Source organism: Poecilia reticulata, chromosome 5, assembly GCF_904066995.2.
Source record: "Poecilia reticulata chromosome 5, P_reticulata-male-v2, whole genome shotgun sequence".
NCBI classification, from domain to species: Eukaryota; Metazoa; Chordata; class Actinopteri; order Cyprinodontiformes; family Poeciliidae; genus Poecilia; species Poecilia reticulata.
In genome coordinates, this window is record NC_088834.1 from 28,636,311 (window position 1) to 28,660,069 (window position 23,759).

A 23,759-nucleotide genomic window follows, 5' to 3' on the forward strand; every position below is an offset into this window, starting at 1 on the left:
CTTCTGTAATGAGTGTCTGGTAAAATAACACGGAGGAAGTGACCTGAATGGTACAGCGTAGCTCCGTTCTATGACTGTTGCCTTCAGTTGTTATAAAAATGCCGTATATATATGGTAAATTTTTCTTTTCAGCGATGGCGGATAAACCTCCTGATTTAATGCCTTGAAACTGGGCCTCTTTCTCTTCCTGAAACTCAGGAAGTCATCGCAACAGTGCTCCTCTATTAACCCTTTAACAATGTTTTTACTGAGAAGTAGCTCATATAATGAGCTCAGCAGATGTGCAGCTCCACCAGGTGTTTGCTAATTGCTGCTGGCTAGTCTGAAGGAGTGGTGGGAGGGCTGCTCTGAGGTGGAAGCTCCAGCTCCGAGGAGGACAAGAATTTCTCAAACATGCATGAAAGAATCAAAGCAACACTCCAGGTATGATTTTGATAACAAAATGTAAAGCTCAAAGTCCATTTTACATAATACTTTTACATTTACATTTAAAATATATTTAAAGGTAATACAAACTGCATCGTTTACACCCCTTGGCTTCCTTTTTCATAGGTTATTTTCATGTCTTAAAAAGTGAACACAACCAGATTTAAAACTACTTTAAATATTTTTGCAAGTTTTTGTACATGTACAATATTTTTTGTTTAATACGCTTGCCGTTTGTACATTTATGGTTCTACTCATTCTGCAGCAAGCTTTAATACATAGCGCCGTCTGCCACAGGGTATGCCGATCATATATCATTTCGCACTTTTCAAACTAACTTGAATATGTTGCAGGAAGTCAGTTATTTTTAAAAAATCTACCATATTTACTTTTGTTCAAATAAACATTGCAGCATATGAAGGCATTTTGGATCATTTTGTCTCCCAACTCTGAGAACAATTAGGATGTAGTAAAGTAAACAAACTAAATTATTAATAATGATTTGTTCAGCTCAGGTTTCCCTAGCATAAGGCAAGTGTTACGGCCCGGATTGGATGGCCGCAACAAATAAAAGGGAGGACACGGCAACCAGACACATTTTTAGCCCTTCAGAGGCGTTTATTTAAAAACTTGTCTAGGGCAAATAATGGGCGCACATGCTCCCTCAGCCTCGTCCAGAACAAGCGACGGCCCACAACTTGTCAAGCTCTGGCTCCAGCACCGACTCTGGGTTCCGATCTCATCTGGGACTCGATCTTGGGTCTGCACTACTTGCCTCAGCCTCCGGGGGCTGAAGAATGGAACGGCGCTCCTTACATTCACCCAGGTGGCCACGTGTTGAGAAGTGCCTCCCACAATCGACCTATGGGACGGACAGTTTACCGGCCACATAGCGCACTCAGCAGAGGCCATCACAGCAAGTAAATGGCACCAATGATGCAAAGATACTTACTATTAGGCCTGTCCCACATGTTAAATTGAAACAAGCTCAATAATTTCCATGTTAATTTTTCTCTTTTCCCTCTTTCTACCAAAAACTGGATGACAGAAGTCTTCAGTCTGGTGCTTTGGTCTCAACTAAGCTCTTTTTGAAGGACAATTTTGGGCATAGAGACTTCATAATTCATTTTATTTATTTATTTTGTGGTGTTCATTTGTTTAAAATGGAAGACAAAATCTCTTCCCGTTTCAGTGTTAAAAGTTCATTAGAATTTCAAGTTTATGTATAAGCAACACCCAAAGTGTTGCTTATATGCACAGCCTGCTTGGTCTCTACGTGGCGAAGCAGCTTGAAGCTTCATTGCCTCATTAGCAGCCGGTCGCCGCATGTTACGCAGAGCGGGCTTGTAATGTGGGACTCACCTACCGGTCCGGGATAAATCCATTCTGCTGTCTCTTCTCTGGGCCTTTTCCCCTTTGCAAAGAAACTTTCCAAAGACATCTGATGTGTTTCTTACTCATTTTGCTGCTTGTGGGCTCAGTGTTGGCGCGCAAGTAACCGAGAGAATCCGGTTAAAGGATTTTCAAAATAAAAGATCCTCCAGACTCAAATAATACATAAAACGGAAATATTTCATTATTTCTTGCGCGGCCCGGTACCAATTGGTCCATGGACCGGTACCGGTCCACAGACCGGGGGTTGGGGACCACTGACATAGAGGATGGAAAACATATGAGGGTATGCTTACAGCACTAGATGAAAACAGGCTGTCAATGGGTCAGAATTTTGAGTTTCTGCACCTCATAAAATTCCTAATGGTAGTGTTGACCCTCGGGCACTTACCAGGCCATGATAAGTATGAGTCATGCATGGTAACATGAGTCATGCTCTCCAACACAAATCTAGGCCAAAAGTAAAAATGGCAGGCAAGAAAAAGACAGCGATGGAGAAATAAAGCAGGCAGGGCGGAACCAAGATGGAAAGAACATGTCTTTCAAAACTGTACAGGGTCAACACCTCTGTAACACAGGTTTTTATACACAATGGGCAGAGCTGGCCCAAGCCTCCATGGGGCCCTAAGCAAAATTTGGTTTTGGGGCCCTCTATTTCTGCTAACAATGTGGATTGCTGGAATCAACAGTTAGACAAATAAATCATTGGCACACTTGCTATAAACTTCTTATTGATACTCTGATAGTGCTGTTAACATTATATCCTATGTATGAATAATATAGGATACATTTATGGCGAGTCAATTTCTGGGTGCCAATTTCCTTAATTTTTTGGGAGCGTGATTGGCCGATACTTACATGTGAAGCCGATCTTATGCCCTGATCTTATTTTTGTCAACAAAGGGTTAGAAATCAGCCTATGTCTAGGTTTGACTGATAGACCAGCCAACCAGGACATGTCTGAAAGTTTACCTACCTCCGATACCTACCCGTCGTACCTAAATCTGGTACCTACCTGTAGTACATACCTCTGGTATCTACCTGTCATATCTACCTCCAGTATCCACCTGTCGTACCTACCTCCGGTGACTACCTGTCGTACCTAACTCCTGTATCTATATGCCGTACCTACCTCCGGTACCCACCTGTCGTATCTACCTTTGGTACTGTCACGCCCAGCTCAAAGGCGAGGACAAAAAAGGGAGACAGACGAGCAGATCTATAGAAACAATAATTTATTTGATGACAAAATACGCTCTGGGAGATCAGGCCAGCCAGTCAGAGAGAAATGTGGGCCAATGCTGCTCGTTCCGGCCTGGTCCGGAGGGCAATCAAGCAGCCCAATGACTGACTAGACATCTGCTTTTATCATCTGCCGGTGTGTGCAATTAACAGCCCATCTACCTGCTTCCTGAAAAGAAACAAGAAAAAACATGTAGAGGACTAGAGACACCTACTGGACAGGAGGGAATAGTGACAGGTCATACCTACCTCCAGTACCTACCTCCTGTACCTATCTCCGGTACCTATGTGGCGTACCTACCTCTGCTACCTACCTCCTGTACCCAGTGGCGCAAAAAGTGGGTATGCAGGGTATGCAACGCATAGGGGCGCAGCACCAGAGGGGGCGCCAAAACCCCGTCTGGAGGGGGCGGCACGCCGATGTTTTCCCATACACTTCAGCACGCCTTACGCTCCTTCACCTCGCGCACATAACGAGGTAAATGTAGCGAGTTTTACCTTTCACGTATCGTCGCCTCGGGGGGGGGGGGTTGAGTGAGCGACGCTCTTTCACCCTGACGTTCCTTCCCTCGGGGGGAGGGGGGGCGCCGATCTATGTTTTCGCATTCACCTGAATAATGTGTAGTTGCGCCACTGCCTGTACCTACCTGTGGTATCTACCTCCTGTACCTGTCGTATCTATCTGTTGTACCTACCTCTAGTGACTATTTGTCGTACCTACCTCTGGTACCTATGTTTCATAACTCCTTCACGTGCCTACCTCATTTACCCACATGTCGTATCTTTCTCCGGTACCCACCTGTCGTACCTACCTCCGGTATCCACCTGTAGTTGCTATCTACTGTGTCCACTTGTCTTTCATAGATGTAGATACGACATGTGGGTTCTGGAGGTCGATACGACATGTGAGTACTGGAGGTAGATAAGACAGGTGAGTACTGGAGGTAGATACGACAAGTAGTCACCGGATGTAGGTACGACAGATAGGTACTTACCGTACCTACCTGTCATGTCTACCTCCTGTACCACTGTGTCATACCTACCTCCGATACCTACCTCCTGTACCTACCTGTCATACCTACCTGACGTACCTACCTCTGGTACCTACCTGTCATAACTACCTCTGGTACCTATGTATCGTATCTACCTCTGGTACCCACCTGTTGTATCTACCTCCGGTACCCACCTGTAGTACCTACCTCCAGTACCCACCTGTTGTACCTACCTCCAGTACCCACCTGTTGTACCTACCTACGGTACCCACCTGTTGTACCTACCTCCTTTACCCATCTGTTGTATCTGTCTCCGGTACCTACCTGTCGTACCTACCTCTGGTATCCACCTGTAGTTGCTATCTACTGTGTCCACTTGTCTTTCAGAGATGTAGATACGACATGTGGGTTCTGGAGGTCGATACGACATGTGAGTACTGGAGGTAGATAAGACAGGTGGGTACCGGAGGTACATACGACAGGTGAGTACTGGAGGTAGATACGACAAGTAGTCACTGGATGTAGGTACGACAGATAGGTACCTACCGTACCTACCTGTCATACCTACCTCCTGTACCACTGTGTCATACCTACCTCCGATACCTACCTCCTGTACCTACCTGTCATACCTACCTGACGTGCCTACCTCTGGTACCTACCTGTCGTAACTACCTCTGGTACCTATGTATCATATCTACCTCTGGTACCCACCTGTTGTTTCTACCTCCGGTACCCACCTGTAGTACCTACCTCCAGTACCCACCTGTTGTACCCACCTGTTGTACCTACCTCCTTTACCCATCTGTTGTATCTGTCTCCGGTACCCACATGTCGTATCTACCTCCGGTACCTACCTGTAGTACCTACCTCCAGTACCCACCTGTTGTACCTACCTCCTGTACCTACCTCCAATGCCTACCTGTGGTACCTACCTCTGATACCTACCTGTGGTACCTACCTTTGGGACGTACCTCCGATACATACCTCCAGTACCTACCTCCGGTACCCATCTGTCGTACCTACCTCCGGTACCTACCTGTCGTACCTACCTGTTGTACCTACCTCCGGTGACTACCTGTTGTACCTACCTGTCATACCTACTTCCGGTACCTGCCTCCTGTACCTGCCTCCAGTAAGCACCTGTCGTACCTACCTCCGGTACCCCCATGTTGTACTTATGTCCGGTACCTACGGTAGGTACCTATCTGTCATACCTACCTCCGGTAACTACTTGTCGTATATACCTCCGGTACTTGTCGTACCGGATAGATTTTTGCTATCCATCCATTCTAGCTATGTAGCTATCTAGTTATCATAGATTGTCACTTCATTGCTATCTGCCGTAATAGTTATGATGAACATTAAACATCAAAGCCAGTGAAAGCATATCTATCTGATAGCACTATCAATCGAGCCGGTAGACCAATTAATTTATCATGTGACCTGCTATGTTTTTGGACTGTGGGGGAAAGCTGGAGTACCCGGAGAGAACCCACATATGCACAGGGAGAACATGTGATCTCCTTGCAGAAAGAACCCAGGTTGGTTTTCGAGCCTGGAACCTTTTTGCTTTAAGGCAACATTGCTAACTACTGTGCCACCGTGCAGCCTGCAGCTTACCAAGATTACTTTGAAAAGTAGTTGCAGGTTTACCGTACTTTTTTAGCATGATGTAGATGTTGCATATTTTAAGGGATACCGTGTTAGTCTGAAAAGTTTATTTACGACAGTTGTGATATAAAGTTCAAAAGACAAGATATAGGACAATCAAATATAGAAAGAAACTTGTGTGCGTGTGTTTGTGTTCTTAACATCTTTTTTTTAATGTTCATTATTGTTACTTAGCACCTCATAGGTATTTAGCTCTATTTGGTGGGATGTCTTCTGTTTCTATTGAAGCCTGTATTTGGGTATAGGCCTGGGTTTGCATATGAGCCTGAGTTTGGATACCGCCGTGGGTTTGGGTGATGGCCTGGGTTTGAATAGTGGTTGGGGTTGGGATAGAAACCTTGGTTTGCGTTAAACACTGGGTTTCCCTGGGGGCCTCTGTAAGGTGGAATTCTTTTGTTTCCATTCAAGCTTCCATTTGGGTGGTGGCTTTTCTGTTGCTGGGAGCCACTAATTGTATGAAGTCGTGTGTTTGCATGGTGGCTTGTTACGATGGACTCCTGTAATTGTGTTGAGGCCTCTGATGGCATGGAGACCTCTAATGGGGAAGAGATCTGTGATTTCGTGGAGACCTCTGATGGCGTGGAGACCTCTGATCGATTAGAGAAGTGTTTTCGAGAGGGAACTTTGTAATCGTCATCTTTTGAAGCAAGGTTAAGCTCTACAGTCAGATTTACAATGTAACTTTGCATAGATTGGATTTTTTTCTCCTGTTCCTTGCATTTGGTGTCAAGCTCAAGGTAATTCTTGAGCTTGTCCTCACATTTCAGTCTTAGTTGGCGTTCTTCTACCAAAGCTTCTTCCAGTATTGCATTGTTCAAGTCATGTTTTTCAGCTTGCTTCTTTAGGAAATTGAGCTCATTAAGAAGGTCCTCATAAATTGCTGCTTTGGGAATGTCCTCCGCAACGGATCTTTCTTGCTCCTCCTCTTTCTGTTCACATTTGGCTTTTGTGTGGCGTTCATTCTCTAAAGTTTCCTCCAGTTCCATGATCTTTTTCAGGTAGGATGTGCATTCTACTTGAACTCTGATTCTTTGTTCTCTCTCCTCATCAAGATCAAAAGTTTTACGTTGGAGGTGCTTCTTAAGGTCATCCACTTGCTTTGTGAGACTGGTGATATGTTTGGTAGCCTGTTCAATGTACTTAGAATAGTGGTTAAATGCTGAGATATTGTTGGGATTTCTACTCCGCTTGGGTTGTGGACAGTGGGGGGCTTCATATCTAGAAAAGGCCTGTGTCAACTCCCTGTTTGAGTAACCACACTGGAAATGCTGGTATGAGCCTGGTGCCAGACTGGTTGAAGGAATAGGAAGAAAAACTGGAAATGGGTTGCCTGCTTGGTGGATTTGCACTGAGTTGACCAGCAATGAGTCAGCAAAGGAATTTGAATCCTGCTGGTCTTCTACTGAGAGAGAATGATCTAATCCGGCAGAAGATGTAACCTGTTGTGCTTCCCCTGACGGGGAAATCTCTAATCCGGCAGAAGATGTAACCTGTTGTGCTTCCCCTGACTGGGAAATCTCTAATCCATCAGATGTTACCTGTTGTGCTTCCCCTGAGGGGGTAATCTTTAATCCGGCAGAAGATGTTACTTGTTGTGCTTCCCCTGATGGGGAAATCTCTAATCCAGAAGATGTAACCTTTTGTGCTTCCCCTGACGGGGAAATCTCTAATCCGGAAGATGTAACCTGTTGTGCTTCCCCTGAGGGGGAAATCTTTAATCCAGCAGATGTTACCTGTTGTGCTTCGCCTGATGGGGAAATCTCTAATCCGGCAGATGTAACCTGTTGTGCTTCCCCTGAGGGAGAAATCTTTAATCCGGCAGAAGACGTTACCTGCTGGGCTCCCCCTGAAGGGGAAATCTCAAATCCGGCAGAAGATGTTCCTGCATTACTATCCATGGGGAAAATAATGGCATCATAGTCAACTTGGATGTTAAGTTCGACCATGTCTTCCCATGAAAGTTTTGCCTCAAAAGCTTCCAAATCAGTCCTGATCTCCTGTTGCTGCATGTTTAATTCTCGGCTGAGATCGACGTGTCTGTTGATTCTGTCAAAATTCAACGAACTCTCTCAGAATGTGTGAACAGTTATGAAACAGTCTGTTTGTCAAAGGTATTTTTTCAGACGCCTATGATGTATTAGAGAGTGATGTCATCACCTCTGTTGTCAGTTTCTTTTGATGTTGAATGTTCCATTTCAACTCTGCAAACACACAACAAATGTTCAAAATAGAGATTGTATTGCATTTTTTTTGTCTATGCCAATATATTTATTTGCTCAGTGGAAGTATTTATTGGAAGGACAATTTTACAAAAACTTTAAGTTGCACAGATTGGGATATGTTTTCCAGTCACAAGGTAATTCACAATGCTAAATTATTCTGTGATAACATTGTGTAAGCTTTATGAAATACAGATTAATACATTATTATTTTTTATTTGCATAGTTATTTTTATCATTGTATTATTCATTTTATTGTTCTATCAATTTCATCATAACTTTTCACAATTTTTATCACTAAGTTAATCGATTATTTCATAACCTTTATTGTTATTGTTCGTTTTATTTCTAGCCTTTTTTTTAAGCCATTAGCTATATCGTAACTCTTATTTTGTAACTAACATTAATTTTATTGTAACTTTTGTTTTTATTAATTTTATCGTTCAACACGATTGTGTTATCACACATGCTACTGACAGCATCTTAATTTTAGCTTATACACTATTGTTAACTTAACTCTATTCAGTATGTAATCTCAACAAGCCACCGATAGACAAACACGCTCGTGAGAGCATTTTCGCTAACTTTAGCATTTTAGCTAACGTTGGCGTACCTGCTTCCTGTCGGTCTTTTCTATTAATTTATGAGCCTGAGTGTCTCTCGAGCCATTTGGCTTCAATACCTTTATTTTGATATTTATCACCTTAAGGATGACAGCATCACCCCTCTGCGTCACACTGTTTTCTGGGGTAATAACAGGTGACTTCAATGTTAGTGTCATCATGATTCTGGTGCAAATTTAATGCAGCCATCCATGGAGCATCTCCGACTCTCATAAGCCCCTTTCGCACTGCACAGCTGGACTCGGGCCGACCGTTTTTGCATTAGCACTTCCAGCCCGGTACCGCCCGGCTCCCTGGAACCCCGAGAGCTGCGGTTCCAATCGGGCCGGCCAGACCAGGCCGGTTTGGAGTTAGCTGTTGTTGATTGGTTCATTGGATGAGGGGGCGGGACAAAGACCAGCTCTCTGGATCAGAGGAGCACTTGACATTCTCGATGGTTGTCATTTCAATATGCTGCATCAATAAATTCCCCTCATAATCTATTCTTACCCTACACTGCGATTACATTCGCCTCTTCAGCCAAAGATTTTAATGGTAAATATAAATAACATTTCTCCAATGAACCGATCATAAGTCTTTTACTCTATGAACGAGGGGATTTCCGCATCTCGCGTCGCTCCAGCCGGGAAATCCCGCCTGCCGCAGCGGTAGTTCAGCTGTCCGCGAGTCCAGCAGAAACATTCAGATAAAATTTTTTATTTATTTTTTGTTAAATGTAAAGCTGAGGTAAATGTTTCCCTCGCCCTCAGCTTCCACGCTCATGAACGCATACAGAAAAAGCGGGACGGGAGACCCAAGAAGAAAACTGTTCTGCGGTTGCTGGGGAGATCGCCTCGGTAGCTTTAGCAACGGGTCGATTTACGTGACGTATCCTGCTCAATGCAAAACGACCACGGCCACAGCACCAATCGGACCTGGTCGAACCGAGCCGGGCCGGGCCGGGCCGGGCAGGACCCTGAGGTGCGAAAAGGGCTACAGCTTGTGACGGTGTGGCGAGAGGTTGGAGAAGGAGTTAACAGCGGTGGTTAGCCCTCTAACCCAAAACAGCAGGACGTACTGTTGAAGTATTCCACACTTTCAATTTATTTAACTTCGTCCACGTAAAGTCAGATCTCCACGGTACTACATTTTCACACATGAGAAAAGTAACGACAGTTTACCGCTCTGCACCTCATCATCACCTACGTTCTTTTCTACAACAAAGTGGAAGACTAGGTCTTCTTCTGTACAACAACAAAAAAAGGGAATAGGCGCCCTCTTGTGGTGATACCTACTCATCTCTAGGAACCAAACAGTATAATGACTGTTACAAGCTTTGCCCTCCTGGCAGATTCCAGACCACATCAGGGGTTATGGAAGAAAAGCCACAGTGACATCTAGTGGTAAGAAATCTATTCTAGTACGTTCGAATCTGTTCACAATTTGTTCAAGTGTTTTTAATGAGATTTGGGGTAATAACTAATAATACTTATTAGTATTATTAGTTATTACCCCTAATAATATAACTAATAATATTAGTTATATTATTAGTATAACTAATAATACTTATTAGTTATACTTACTTGGAAGCATTCAGACTTCTCATCTATGAGGAAGACCTAAGTCTGCAGTCCCAATCTGCCGAGCCACTTTTTTTAAAGGTTTTATTGGATATAGTGGCCTTTGATAGTTGACGGGAGAAGGGGAAGACATGCGGCAAATGTCGCCAGGCTGGGAATCAAACCTGCGACTGCCACGTCAAGGACTGAGGCCTCCATATGTGGACTGTGCTTAACCCCTGCGCCACCACAGCACACCCACATTGAGAGCCACTTTGAATGGAAAATGGTAAATTAGACTTTTAGATAATAAAGACTGGAAATACAGAAATATATCTGCTATTTTTATTTGCTCTGGAAATTCCTCGTCTAGTTGGATGTGTAGCGCCTCCGGTTTGAGTTGACTGCCTTCCAGAGAGAGAATTCACTTCCTGTTTGTAGACATTTTTCCTGCCGGACATTCACCTGCAGCAACTCATTGGTTGCAGTTAAACTGCACTGGAAGTGAATGATACTTTCAAAAAAGAAACCAGATCATTATTTTAGGAATACTTTATTATATCTGTGGACATTTTGTCTCAATCAACAGGTTAAATCGCTATGGTTACATTTCAGATCAATATGTACAACAGCAACGCAAAATGTGAAACATTAAAACTGCTCCTTGCAGAGCCTGCTCTACATCGCCGAATGTGTCTAACAGTTAGTCCTCCATCGGGTCAGTACCGGTGAGCTTCACTCTGTCTGAGCAGTGATAAACAGAAGTTGTCTGGGAATGTCACTAGAGACCTGCAGGCTGCTTTCTGATGAGATCAGTCGTAGTACAAAGTGTGGCAAAGTACAGCTGAGAAAAAAAAAGAAAATGCTGTCCATTCACTTTATTTTGGATTCTGGCTTCTTTCCGAGCCAGCTGTGATCAGATAAGCGGTGAGGTTGGCATCTTGTTGAATAAATACTTTAATGAGTATCCTGTACAGCAGCTGCCATTAACTAAGAACAACAAATCTGACCCCTACTGATCTGAGTATTTGTTGAAAATATTAAATGTCAGCGTATGAAAAAGTGCCGCTCACTACAGGAAATGCATAGACAGGATCTATAGGAGTTCTGCCTCTGATAGATGATCCAGTCAAACAAGTGAATCACAATTTAAAACTAAAGTTAAAACATAAAAAAGAACACCTAGAGGTGTACAAACAAAAACAAAAAAGTGGGTTTTGTTTAAAATGATTCTACAAAACTTAAAAACAAAACAAAACCAGAAATGTGTAGAATGTGTGTGTGTGTGTGTGTGTGTGTGTGTGTGTGCGTGTGTTTGAAGCTGGTTCTGAGGGCACATCGGGGCAGTGCTGCTGCACTTAGTGGATGGAAGCAGCTGAAAAGCACAAAGCGAACATCACTGATGCAGCTCAGAGGGCTGAGGTAGAGCGGTAGCAACTTATTCTACTGATGTTTGATTATGTGGGATGTCAGACCGAAGCTTTGTTTTCACTTCTAGATATAAAATACAACTTAAGGTCAGTTCTCAAAGTAAAGTAGCTTTTATATTAAGATCCAATGTGTTGCTTCCAGCACTTCATACCATTAAACTCGAAATGAGACAGTTTACAAACAGGAAAACATGCCCACACACACACATACACACACTCGACCATACAGCAGCAACAAGCACAGAAAGAATAAGAGCTGTGTCCTTAAACTGACTCTGGAGAAAGTAACAACACATCCCCTGTGATCAGTCTTCAGATCAGCTCAGGTTCTCCTCTTCATGGCTTGACCTCAGCAGAATGAAAAACGTTAAAACCTCAGTCCAGTGACAGCAGACCGCTCCTGCTTCCATCTGCCCAGGTGTCTTCTGTTGTCCATTTTTATATATATATATATATATTTTTTTTGTCCCGTTTCTACTCAGGACTCCTGGAGTAGCTGGAGTGAAGAAGCTGCAGAGAGCACCGACACCATCACGATGTCTCTTCTGTCACAAGTCGGTGACTTTGTTTTCCACAGCAGCAGCTATCTGCTGCAGCCGGTAGCCCAGCTGCATCTTCTGGGCTGTCGTGTCCTCCTCCAGAGCTGTAATGATCTGCCGAGACAAGAGGGGAAACGGTTAGCGACGCTCCATCTGGGAGCAGGGCGACCCAGGACTAGGTTGGTCGGCTCAGCAGAATAACTTCAAATCTCTGGATTCTCTACCCACTGAATGAAGACCAAACATGTTTTAATCAAAAATTCACCAGACATACAGCTGCAGTGTTTGTTAAAGTTTCATAAGTTTTTTTTTTTTAAATTGAAGGAAACTGATTAGTAAAAAAAAAAGAAAAAATGTTGGCTTGATTTTATTATTTTTTGTTACTTAAATGAATTATCATTTTCATCCTTAAAATACCAAAATTTAGATTTAGATGTGACATAGAAGCAGAAACAGATGGGATGAATTACAATCTCTGGTTCCAATGAGACTTGTTTTGTCAAGTGAAAGTAGCTTTTGAAAAAAAAAAATACAAAAAAATCTGAGCAGGTATTAAACATACTTTTCATTAAGCCCACAATTCTGTATTAAGAAAAATGCAGTTTTCTAATCTTAAACGAAGCGTTTTCCTGAGCAGAAGCTCATTCTCAGCTGTGTGGGACTGGGTGTGAGATGCACCTGGTCGTAGTACTTGTTGATGTATTTGTAGAGCTCGTGCAGTGCCACCAGGTAGTTCAGCTCTCCGGAGTAGTTCTGAAACACAAAGCCTTCAGGTGAGTTGGCACCGAGCAGCTTGGCGTCCTGCAGGAGAGGAAGTGAGGCTCCACTCACCCTGGACAGCTCGGCCAGCGCCGAGTTCATCTCCTGGTCGCTGGCTGATATCGTCTGCCTGATGTCAGCGTAGTACCTGCAGCAAACCAGCATCATGACATCAACTCAAACTACGTACCAAATCCAAGTTAGACTGGAGTAGTTTAGAATTTCATTCGGAAGGAAAATTCCTTTCCATCCTGATCCATCTGAAGCAGTTTTTAACCAAGGAGCTGCGAGCTAAAGCAGAGCAAACCTTTCCACCATCTGTTTGTAGCGGGGAATGTCTCTGGCATACAGCAGCTTGTTGATGGGAGAATCCTGTTCCACAAGAGAGAGAGACAAACAATCACATCTACATCCAGGAAGCATCTGAAGTGGAAGAGTGAAAGAGGAGCAACGCCTCACCCGCCCCAGCTTGTGGTCAGCAATAGTGCAGGAGTCCATGAAGGTCTGAGCAATGACCGAGAGGACGGCGTCCACGTGGTCCGACACCTGGACGTCAAAGATGAACTGAGGGTTCTTAATGATGTTGATCCAGAAACGCAGAGGGAGGCTGGAGAGAAACAGAACGGCACACAGATCAGTTTACTGCGGGTGCAGCTGAGAGCATCCGCAGTAAACCGACTTCAGGGGAAATAAACTCTCATGTTCAAAAGGGGAATTATTCCAACATTATATCAAACGATGAAAGTTACTTACAAAACACCAGCATAGTGAATATTAGGATAAAGTGTCAAAATGTGTTTAACTTATATTGCAGCTCATGATGCAGCTGATTCAAATTCAAAAATACTTTGCTGTGGTGGCGCAGGGGCAAAGCACAACCCATGTATTGAGGCCTTAGTCCTCATGCCGGTGGCCGCAGGTTCGATTCCCAGCCTGGCGACATTTGCCGCATTTCTTCCCCTTCTCTCTCAGAATCCTCTTTCCTGTCAAACTACCTTCAAATAAAGGCCAGTAGAGCCAAAAAAAAACCTTTAAAAAAACAAAACTTTATTGATCACAAAGGGAAATTAAATGTTGTTGTAACTCATATTAATTCAAACACTTCAAAGAGTTTTGTAGATTGTGATGACTGTTTGCAGGAAATATTTCCTGTAGCAGTCTGTATTACAGTGAATCTGAAGAAGCCTCTGACCGAAGAGACTGTTTGGTCATATTGGTCCATAATTTTATTGATTTTATGAAGAATCCTTCTTTGCACCATCAGCTGATGTTGCAGCTGATTAATGGTGCTAACATGCAGCTCTGTTAGACTTGTAGTTAAAAAGGGCTTTAATACAAACACCAGATGATCATGGAGATAAAATGTCAAACTGTTTTAATCGTCAGATGTTAGCCGTTATCGTGGTTCAGATCAGAAAGTCATCGTGCATCTCCTTTGTCACTGGGAGGTTTGAGCACATTTCCTTCGCTAGCAGGTTAAACTCTGGGGTCAGCTGAGGTCAGCTCCAATCTAAATCAACAGCCTATAACACAACCAGGTTCCATCTCTCACTTCACTTTTAAGATGAACTTTCCTTTCTCTGGAACAACTTCAACACCACAGACTGTTGCGGTCAGCGGAACTTGTTGGCTCGGGTTTTTAGATCCCACCTGGCCGTTTCTGCCGCCTACCTGTTGGTCTTCCATATGTGGATGGTCTCCGGATCGGTGATGCTGTGCTGTCCCGCCTGGTCGTCCAGCAGGTCAAAGAAATATTTGACGGCTAGCGGGACGGGACGGCTGGTGCTGAGGATCACTGTGAACAGATCGTCCACAAACTTCTGTAACGTCCCCTGACAGACACAAAGGAGGGACAAACGGATTCAAAATCAAACCAGATCATTGTATTTAAGAACAACAAAGGATCACAGGATCACGTGGTGTTCTGGAGGATTACGCTGAGAGTTTTCATCGCCTGACATCAACATGTTGGCAGCCGTGTTACCTGGTGTAACTTGCTGACCAACAGGCTAATAAGAGTGAGTCAACAGAAAACAAGCAGCAGTCATTCTACGGATCAAGACACCATACGGGATTATGAAGGTACAGGCATAACTAACAGTACCAGGATCAGAGTTGGTTCTGCTGCTGACGCTGAACACAGTTTTCTTTGTTCTGCAGTTACTGTCCCATGTGACTTCATATGTCTGTGCCTGCTGGAGCACGTTGCAGATCTACCGTCCTGCAACATCCAGATGCATCTTCCACTTCTACACACCTGAATCAAATGAATGCCAGCGGCTTCTGCACGGCGAAAATATGCTGGTGAGCTGCTTGGTTCAGGCGCGTTGGAGAGGGAGGAATGTGAAGGCGGCTGCTAGGGAGACTTAAAGGTTTGTACCTGTTCAACTGTGTAACATAATAGAGTAGCTTCCATCTTTATGTGTGGTCTTGTATTTTCTAACAAATGCTACGTTGTGCAGAGCGACTGCTTCTTATGGGGCCCAAAAGCCAAAGCAGTGCTGTTTTTGGGTTAGTGGCTTCAATGAAGACTAGAGTACTGAGTTTAGGTTAGTGTTAGGCTTAGACATGTACTGGTAACGGTTAGGTTTACGGTAAGGATTAGGGTTGGGCTATAGAAATAAATGACAAATGAAACGAAGTCAATTCAAAGAAATAAAATAAAATCTGACTTGCATAGCGCTTTTCAACCCTCAACGGACACTCAAAGACGCTCTACAATGAAATCAGTCATTCACATTCACACACTGATGGTGTTAAGCTACTAGACTGCAACCACAGCTGCCAGAAATGAGGTTGCCATTTCACTTCCACCCCCAGCAGGTAAGGAAGGCGAGGTGTCTTTCTCGAGGACACAATGACAGAAGTGGATGGAGCGGGAATTGAAGTGATGATCCCACAGACTGCAGGATGAAAAACCGCCAATGCCCCAAAGAGTGTGTGTATGTATGTGTGTGTACCTTCATGGAGAGCAGGCGGGTGAGGTAGATCTCAGGGATGGCCTTGGCCCGCTCCCGCTCCCTTAAGCTCCCTCGGCGGTGTTTAGGAAGCTCTGGCTCCTCGCTGGCCTTCACCAGGTGCCACAGCTTCACGCCGCCCTCGTCTGCATCATCCAGCATGGGAGTCTCTGTTCACACAATGGGATGCCAGTGATGAGCAGAGCGCCACTGCAGCGGCTGCTGCTCCATCACCCAAATGATTTCTGCAAAGGAACTCACTCTCTCCGGCGATGTAATCATGGTTGTCATGGTGAATGTTTTTGGTGTGTCGCGGCACCAGTGCCACCGTTGCACCGTCGGGGACCTGGAACGACACACAGCGGCGGTTAGGGCCTCCGTTCGGGCGGCCCAACAGGGCGACTCTGGCCAAGGGGGCGTCACCTTGTAGTGCTGCAGAGTGTTGAGGCGCTTCCAGCTGCCCTGTACCACAGATGTCAGGTCCTCGTCCGACAGGATGAGGTGGCCTGCAACGCCAGACCTCCACTCTGAACAGGAGCAGCAGGGTGTCATTATACTCAACTGTCCCTCAAATGCAATATCAGCATAAACATTGTTTAATTTCTATAAAGCTGCCATTAAATACGCCAAGATGAACCAAGTTCACCAGTCAACCGCTGGGTGTGTTTGGAGTGATGGGATGCCTTTTTGTGTATTGCTGCTAGTTTTTACACTAAGACTGTGATATCAGTTAAAGGTAGATTAAAGACATCAGTAAAGAAAAAACAAAAAAATATGGCGGCACCCAGAGTTACCGATGCAGATATCAGAAGAATATTCATTAGACTTTTTTATCATGAAATGTATCCTATTTATAAAACTCATCAACCAGTTCTCAGTGTATTGAGGTCAGTGGACAAACACCGAGATCTCACTGCTGCTGGAGGGTGAGGTGTGCTGCTGCTACTCAGCTACAGGGGGCGATATAGAGATGGCTGTTCAGGGAACAAATCGGGTCAGCAGGTAAATGTGACCCATATCTGACTTTTTCAGGCGGTCTGAACAGCCCAGGTCAGATTGTTTCAGACTTGTACCACTTCCAGATGTGCAAATAAATTGTTTCTGAACAGTCACGCATCATTTTATCTGCCTTTGAGATCCGGACTGTAAATTAGGGCTTGATTCCATTTTATTTGCTCACTTTTCATAGCAAACTGGAATCAATAAAAACTCTGTGTGAGAGAACAGCAACAGCAGCAGCAGCACAAACAAAACGCGCAGAAAAAGATCGACTGGACAAGCACTGATCGTGTAACGCAGTTATGTTTCTCTTGCTGTAGGGGGCGCCACAGCTCAACAGTTTGAAATTGTGTGAACATTGAAGTTGAACTTCTGCTTATCCTTCCCCAGATACTGTTGGAGGGAAGCAGCAAATGTGTTCAGGGCGAAGGGGCCAGCTGTTCGTGTGTGTGCGTGTGTGTGTGTGTGTGTGTGTGTGTGGACACTCACCCAGGTCCAGGGAGTCAGCGTGTGGCCGATGGGAGAAGGAGGTGCTCTTGTACACCTGATCCAGGAGCTTTTCCTTCACCTGGGTGATGGTATCACAGTCCAGCACTTTGGAGGGCAGCGGTTGGGTCTCACTCACTCCTCCACCCTGCACCAACACGTTCAGCGTCTGGAGGCCAAGAAGAAATGAGGGCAGGGAGGAGACGGGGCGGGGAAGAATCCTTCAACCTGCTGAAGGTCATGGGAATGTTCCCCAGGATGACAGAGCTCATTCTCACCAGGGTCTTGTACTCCACGTCTTCCCGCAGCAGACGGTTATCATTCAGCGTGTACTTGGCCTTGCGAGTTACGGCATCCACCGGCCCTTTATCTACCTGGTGTTTTATGGCCTTGAACAGCATGTACAGAGACTCGCCAGCAGAGTCCTACACACACACACACAAAGATATTAGTATTGGCCAAACACACTCTGCAGGAGAGAGTGAAGGGCCTAGACAAGGACAAGCTGTTAAGGCTCTGGTTCGCTTTCAGCCGCTCCCGGAATACAAGCACAGAGAGAAACCTGAACTAAACGTCCGAGTGAGTCGATGTCTAAAGCCTCTACTGCTCACAGGGTCCTGGGACAGGTTGCTAGGGCAACACATGCACACCAACAGGCGTTTAGGTCTTCATCAGATGAAGAACACAGCGCCTTGCAAACCCCCAATGCCACTTTAAAAAAGTTGGGTTTGAATGTGACAAGAACAAACCAGAGCGTCACTGTAAAGTGAAAGGAGGAGGATACATGACTGTTTTTTTCCTCAAGCATGTAACTGAAAATCCTGCTGAGTTTTTTATTTATCACTCCCCAAAAAATTGTTTAAAAGTTTGATTAAAATATGTATTGGATTCCGTTGATGAATCTACCAATCAGTGGACAGAAGGCGAAGTTGTTAATGATGACGTCGATTTGCGTTGTTTTAGAATTGTAGTCTGCCTGTAGTTTTAGCAGGAAGTGAACGAAGCCGTTTAGTCCGTGTTGGCCACGCTTCCAAGTATTGAATTAACTTTAACAGCCGCCTTGTTCGGCTCGGCACTTCTCTCTTCATCACGGAGGATGGTTGTTCACAGCGCAGGCAACTTCAGGTAATCTTCATAGTATCAAACTGCCGCATTACACATGTCACGGACTGGGTGAAATTTCAAACCTGAACACATTCCACGTCTCCATGAAGTAATCATTTCTCAACAGCCGAAGGTCCAGACCCTCCAGATGAAATGAACGTAGAACAAGGGGCTGGTTTTTAAGCCTGAAGTAATTTCCTTATTATGTACATAAAAATCATTTATTGACTTTGATCAAGTCTGACTTCAGACATTAGAGAAGCAAAAAACAAAACAAAAAAAAAAGATCTAGACTTCTAAGTGGCTCTTCAGCTATGGTTTTCTTGAGATACCCTTGAGTCAATCCATCAATTTATTCATCTATGCAAGATGTTCGATGGATCTGCAATTATAGGTCAATAAAAAAAAGAAAAGAACTGCTTTGGTCAAAGGATGAACCAGCCCAGTTTGACCTTCAGCTAGTCGTAAACTGACTCCCTGTCTCTATTTTATAACAAGGAATTTGAAAGTTATTAGAAACGAAATGAGTTGGACATTCTAAGGTTCAGGAACGTCTAGTCAAGTCGTCAAGGCCTTCAAGGTCTTCAGAGAAGATTTCTACTATTCTTCTAAATCAACAACAATAAACATGATTATCATAATTTATGACAGCTTCAAATTAATTCAAACTGTTTTCATAAATGTAGCAACCTGACAGAAAAACATAAAAGTTGATGATTTTCTCATTTCTGTAAGTCAACCTTCCTTTGGAGAAAAACAACTGGTCTGAAATCCTTGGTCTGAATGGTGCAAAATCACACAATTTGTCTCAAGATCCCAACAAATTTCTCACCAACAATTTGCACAGAAACCTCTCTTCCTGCTCTTACTGACCCTTAGGAATGTGTAGAGACAGATGGACATCCAGTTGGTCAGCAGTTTCTCCACCACCGTCTCTGTCCTGCAGGCACACACGGCCAAGATCTCAGAACCGCTTTAAAGGCTCAGTGTACTATGAGGTTCCCCCCCTTCTCCTCCCTTCCTACCTTCGCAGCATGAGTTTGGGGTTCTTGGCCACATACTGCTCCACCAGGTCGTTCAGAAGAGTTTTGAGGATGTCTGTGAAATACTCCAGCTTGCCATGAAGAGCCACGGTCAGCAGCGAGGCCACATAGGCTCGGTCTCTGGGGGAGAAGGTCCGCTGGCTCTCCAGAGTATGAATGAACTGAAGGCCAGAAAGCAAAGGTGAGATGTAGTTAAAGAACGAGGTAAGTCATGGAACAATTCAGCTGTAAAGCTGGGATGGTTTCATAAATTCTCAGACTTGATTAGACATTAGCCAGCTAGCATACCCAGGTGGGCTGATGGTTGTTAGCAGGGATGCTAACAGTGAGGATGAGTACCTTGGTGAGGAAGAGTTTGCTGTTGAGCAGGTTGGACAGCTGGATCAGGCCCTGCTCCACCGTCTGCCGCCGACACTCCTGCATGTCCAGGCCTCGCCTCAAGGGCGACTCCCGGTGGCCGGGGAAGAAAATGCGCTCTGCATACATGCGGTAGTCGAGGAAAGGGATACCTGAGCCCACCAGGTCGCTGGACATGTCCATCATCTCTGTCATCAGGTCTGGGTGGAGGCAGAAAGGTGGAGGTCAGCTCAATCACCAGCTTCTCATATTTTTTAAGCACTCATGTTTTCGTTCTTATTCAGAAACAAGGAATTAGAAGATTATCCTTGTTTAAGCAACATTAAACAAGGATATTGTTTAATATCCTTGTTTAATAGATCAGAAAATGTATCTGATCTATGTTGAACTCCAAAAAAAACTCAATCGTAGAAACATGATGTTTATTGATGCGTTTATAAGTGAAGTTCTTAGTTTTGAACGTTACCTGTGAACTCCTTCTTGCATCGGTCCCTGACGCTGGTCTCCAGGTTCTCCAGCTGGATCTGGACCTTCTTGTAATCCCTGAGAGCCTGCTTACTCTTCCTCCTGACAGCCAGCAAACAGAGAGCGAGGCAGAACGGTTACCACCACGTTTCTGAGACGGCTCTTCAGACAAAGCCTGGATACGGGTCGGATCTGATCCCATGCATGATCCCAGAAACCAGCGGAGCTTCAAGTGGGTCGGCACCGGGACGTCATACCAGCACTATAACATTGTTCCCTCACCATACGGCCAGGAATAATAATAATAATAATAATAATAATAATAATAATAATAATAATAATAATAATAATAGATCTTAGATAATATGTCAAAGGTAAAATATTGGTAAAATGCTGCAGATTTCAGATGCCAGACCAGATACTGAGAAGAAATGTGTTTTACAAACCTTAATATTAATAAGGAATTTATCACTTTTATTTTAAGTTTTTTTTGATGGGGACAGACACACATCGACAGACAAACTGAACAGAACAGCAGTCCAATGTTTGAATCATAGTGCTATTAGCAAAAGCTATAATTTGCAGCACTTGTCCTTCGATGGGCTTTTTAAACAGTACATCTAAAAACTAGTAGAAAGTGAAATAATGATTTGAAATTACCCAACATGATGTTGACAACACATATATATGAAACAATTAAACATAAACATAAAAACACTAATAACATATTGATTTTTATGTCTATGCTCACACCATTAGACTTGAAGTTAATAAATGGCTCCATGTTGCTTTGAACTTGTGGTTTTGATTTAAAACCAGCTTTGTTCTTCTGTTCTCTTTCTGTACATTAAAAGCATTGATTTATAGACTGATGGACAGAATGATATAAAAATATCTCCCATGTTTCTGTATGGCAGATAGAGGAGAGTCGTGTAAGGGTGTAAGGGTTCAGGTTATTTTAGGGTACTAACCTGTAGATGAGGACAATCATGAAGACAATGAGGGCGACTATGGACGCCCCAACACCCACTCCGATCTGGGCCTCCAGTGGGAAGGTGGGCGAGCTGAGATTGTCGTACTGAACCTTACCAAGAGAGATGTTCAGGTGGCCCATCTGTACCTGAAACACACGCACTCTCCTTTAAGCAGACGGTACCGAGGACAGACCGACCAGCTGAAGGAGCATCTCCTCAGTAGGAGTTGAATGTACTGCGGACTCACAGTGAATTCTGGAAGATTGTCTGAACCCTCACACTTCCTGCAGCTCGGCTGCTGAGGCGGCGGCTCGCAGTACAGATGGTTTCTGGTCAGGGTCTTCACAGCACACACCCCCTCCCCTATCAGCACAACCACTTCTTCTTTGGTGATGGCAAGGTCCAGGTTGTCCCCCTGAAAACCCACACAGACCCATCGCTTACCTTCAGGTTCCAACTATGTTTCTGTACAGTTCTGTTCACTAAGCAGATTTCCTGAAGGGTCTGGAATTGACCTTTCCAGTCTCGTGCTACACATTCTAGTAACGGCTTTAGAAAGCAGGTTCCTGGTTCCTGATGCTGGAACACGAACCCGAGGTGAGGAAAGAGGACTAGTTCTGACCTCCAGCTGGATGAAGCTGCCGGGGTTGTAACGGTACGCCTTCTGCGGCTCCTGTTGGTTCAGAGGCTTCAGGACCGGGTTGGGCTGGTAGGTGAAGGCCTGGGAGCTCACACTGCTGAAGTTAAAGCACAGACTGTCCAGCAGGAACTGGACGGAGATGCTGGAATCCAAGATGGAGGAGTTGGCGATGGGGGAGCGGCAGAGGATCAGGGAGGAGTTGGTCACCTCACAGAGCTCCAGGACCTGAGGAGGAGAGAAACAAGGTCGTTTCTGGGAACTGGGTTGAAGGTCAGAGGTGACGGAGCATTTTCTGTTGTTGCTCCCAAGTAATGGAACAAGTTACTATTGAGTGTCACACAGGCCTCCTCTGTTTCTGTTTATAAATCTCTTTTAAAAACACACTTTTATTCTCTGACTTTCAACACACTGATCTCGTCTTGTAGGAACCTCAAAATACACCTGCAATACACACGTTTGTGTACGTTTTGTATGTCTCTTACATATTTCTGTTATGATGTAAAGCACATTGTTTATCCTACCACTTTTGAAATGTGCTACAAAAAAAAACTTGATAAATTGAGAACACAGACGTTTGTATTTCTATCCACACTATGACTTTGTATTGACTTCCATTTTATGCATAATCCAGACATTTTCCCTAACCCTCACCTTGACTAAAACCTGATTCACATCACACCTCTAAGTCTAACCCTGACCCTACAGAAGGGGGTCCACCGTATTGGTCACCATAAGACAAGAAGACTAGCAAATATGCCAGAAATGGCCTTAAAGAGGATAGGTAGACAAGTACACACACATATACACACCTGTGCAATGGGGCAATGTGGCTCTATACAACACACTGGGTCCTGAAGCTTCCTGGGAGTCCGCCCCGGCCCTGCTGTCCTTCTCCTCCTGCTCTCGCTGACGGACGTGGTTGAGAAGATGTTCACCACCATGTGTGGCTTCTGCACCACATCCAGGTTGTGGCCGGACACGCTGACGAGGCGGCCACCGCTGACGGAGGGAGAACAGGAGATTTAGAGCCGGTCTCAGGCTGAGCTAGGGGGCCACAGCGAGGCGGGGTCAGACTTACTCCAGGAAGCTCTTGGCTGGCCAGGCGCTGCTGATGCTGGGGTTGTGGGTGTAGTTGTACAGGGGGGTGTGGAGGTGCCGGGGGGTGCTGCCGTAATGCAGGGTAACCCGGAACCTTCCTGCCTCACTGCTGCTGCCGGTCACACACTGAACAATGGAGTTCTGCACCGCTGACACACTGAGGACGAGACACAACCGTCACCAGCAGGGAGTGGGCTTTCCTTCTATTCCCTTACTAATAGAGGAAGGTCAAAGGTCAGTCGGGATTCAGACTGCAGTATTAAAATATCTTTCTTACAAATAAGTGACAAATATGATCCAGTGAGAAACGGGGCCGACAACAAAGATTAAAGTACTGTAGTAATCACTGAAACTTCCTGTTGTCCTGAGGGCCCCGTTTGGCTAGGCAGGGGCTCAAACCGAAGTCCAAAGATTTTTGCATTAGACAGGGCAGCCACTGATTGGTGGATTGGCTGCGAGGGCCGATCTTCCAGATCTCAGTAAGAGAAGTGTTAGAATGTCTCGATGATTGTAATTTTGACTGACGGCGGGGGAACAGCAACATTTCGTTTGGACGGCAACAATAACCAGCAGCCAAAGCTAACAGTTCAGACTTTAAACAATGAAAACTGTGCATCTCCTCACATTTTACAGGGGACCTCCCCCACTGTGATGGTGAGGTCAGAGGGCAGGCCTGTCAGCAGCTTCCGGCCGCTGATGGTCAGAGTGGTTCCTCCGGCCTTCTGACCTCTTTCAGGTGAGACAGCAGTGACAGACGGGTCCTGAAGCGGAAATGGGGACAGATCAGAGGAGGGACAGCAGAATT

The 23,759-nt window shown here is 44.8% G+C and overlaps 1 protein-coding gene across 4 annotated transcripts in view; it reads right to left on the reverse strand.

Annotated features, from left to right (window-relative positions):
• Positions 1-10,640: 10,640 nt before the first annotated feature.
• plxnb1b (plexin b1b) overlaps positions 10,641-23,759 on the reverse strand; it is a 72,955-nt gene continuing 59,836 nt past the window's right edge. For 3 of the 4 annotated variants that reach the window (XM_081607422.1, XM_081607421.1, XM_081607423.1), the window contains 20 exons: positions 23,579-23,715; positions 22,935-23,111; positions 22,666-22,855; positions 21,839-22,081; positions 21,464-21,631; positions 21,214-21,362; positions 20,244-20,344; positions 19,760-19,977; positions 19,403-19,581; positions 19,251-19,317; positions 17,552-17,698; positions 17,277-17,442; positions 16,212-16,315; positions 16,050-16,134; positions 15,792-15,958; positions 14,503-14,663; positions 13,291-13,438; positions 13,139-13,203; positions 12,751-12,979; positions 10,641-12,186 (listed from right to left, as the gene is read on the reverse strand). In XM_081607422.1, coding sequence (XP_081463548.1) covers positions 12,082-12,186; positions 12,751-12,979; positions 13,139-13,203; positions 13,291-13,438; positions 14,503-14,663; positions 15,792-15,958; positions 16,050-16,134; positions 16,212-16,315; positions 17,277-17,442; positions 17,552-17,698; positions 19,251-19,317; positions 19,403-19,581; positions 19,760-19,977; positions 20,244-20,344; positions 21,214-21,362; positions 21,464-21,631; positions 21,839-22,081; positions 22,666-22,855; positions 22,935-23,111; positions 23,579-23,715 — 3,006 coding nt within the window. In that variant the 3' untranslated portion in view covers positions 10,641-12,081. The remainder of the gene's footprint in view (positions 12,187-12,750; positions 12,980-13,138; positions 13,204-13,290; positions 13,439-14,502; positions 14,664-15,791; positions 15,959-16,049; positions 16,135-16,211; positions 16,316-17,276; positions 17,443-17,551; positions 17,699-19,250; positions 19,318-19,402; positions 19,582-19,759; positions 19,978-20,243; positions 20,345-21,213; positions 21,363-21,463; positions 21,632-21,838; positions 22,082-22,665; positions 22,856-22,934; positions 23,112-23,578; positions 23,716-23,759) is intronic. The other variant, XM_008410420.3, reaches the window with a different exon arrangement.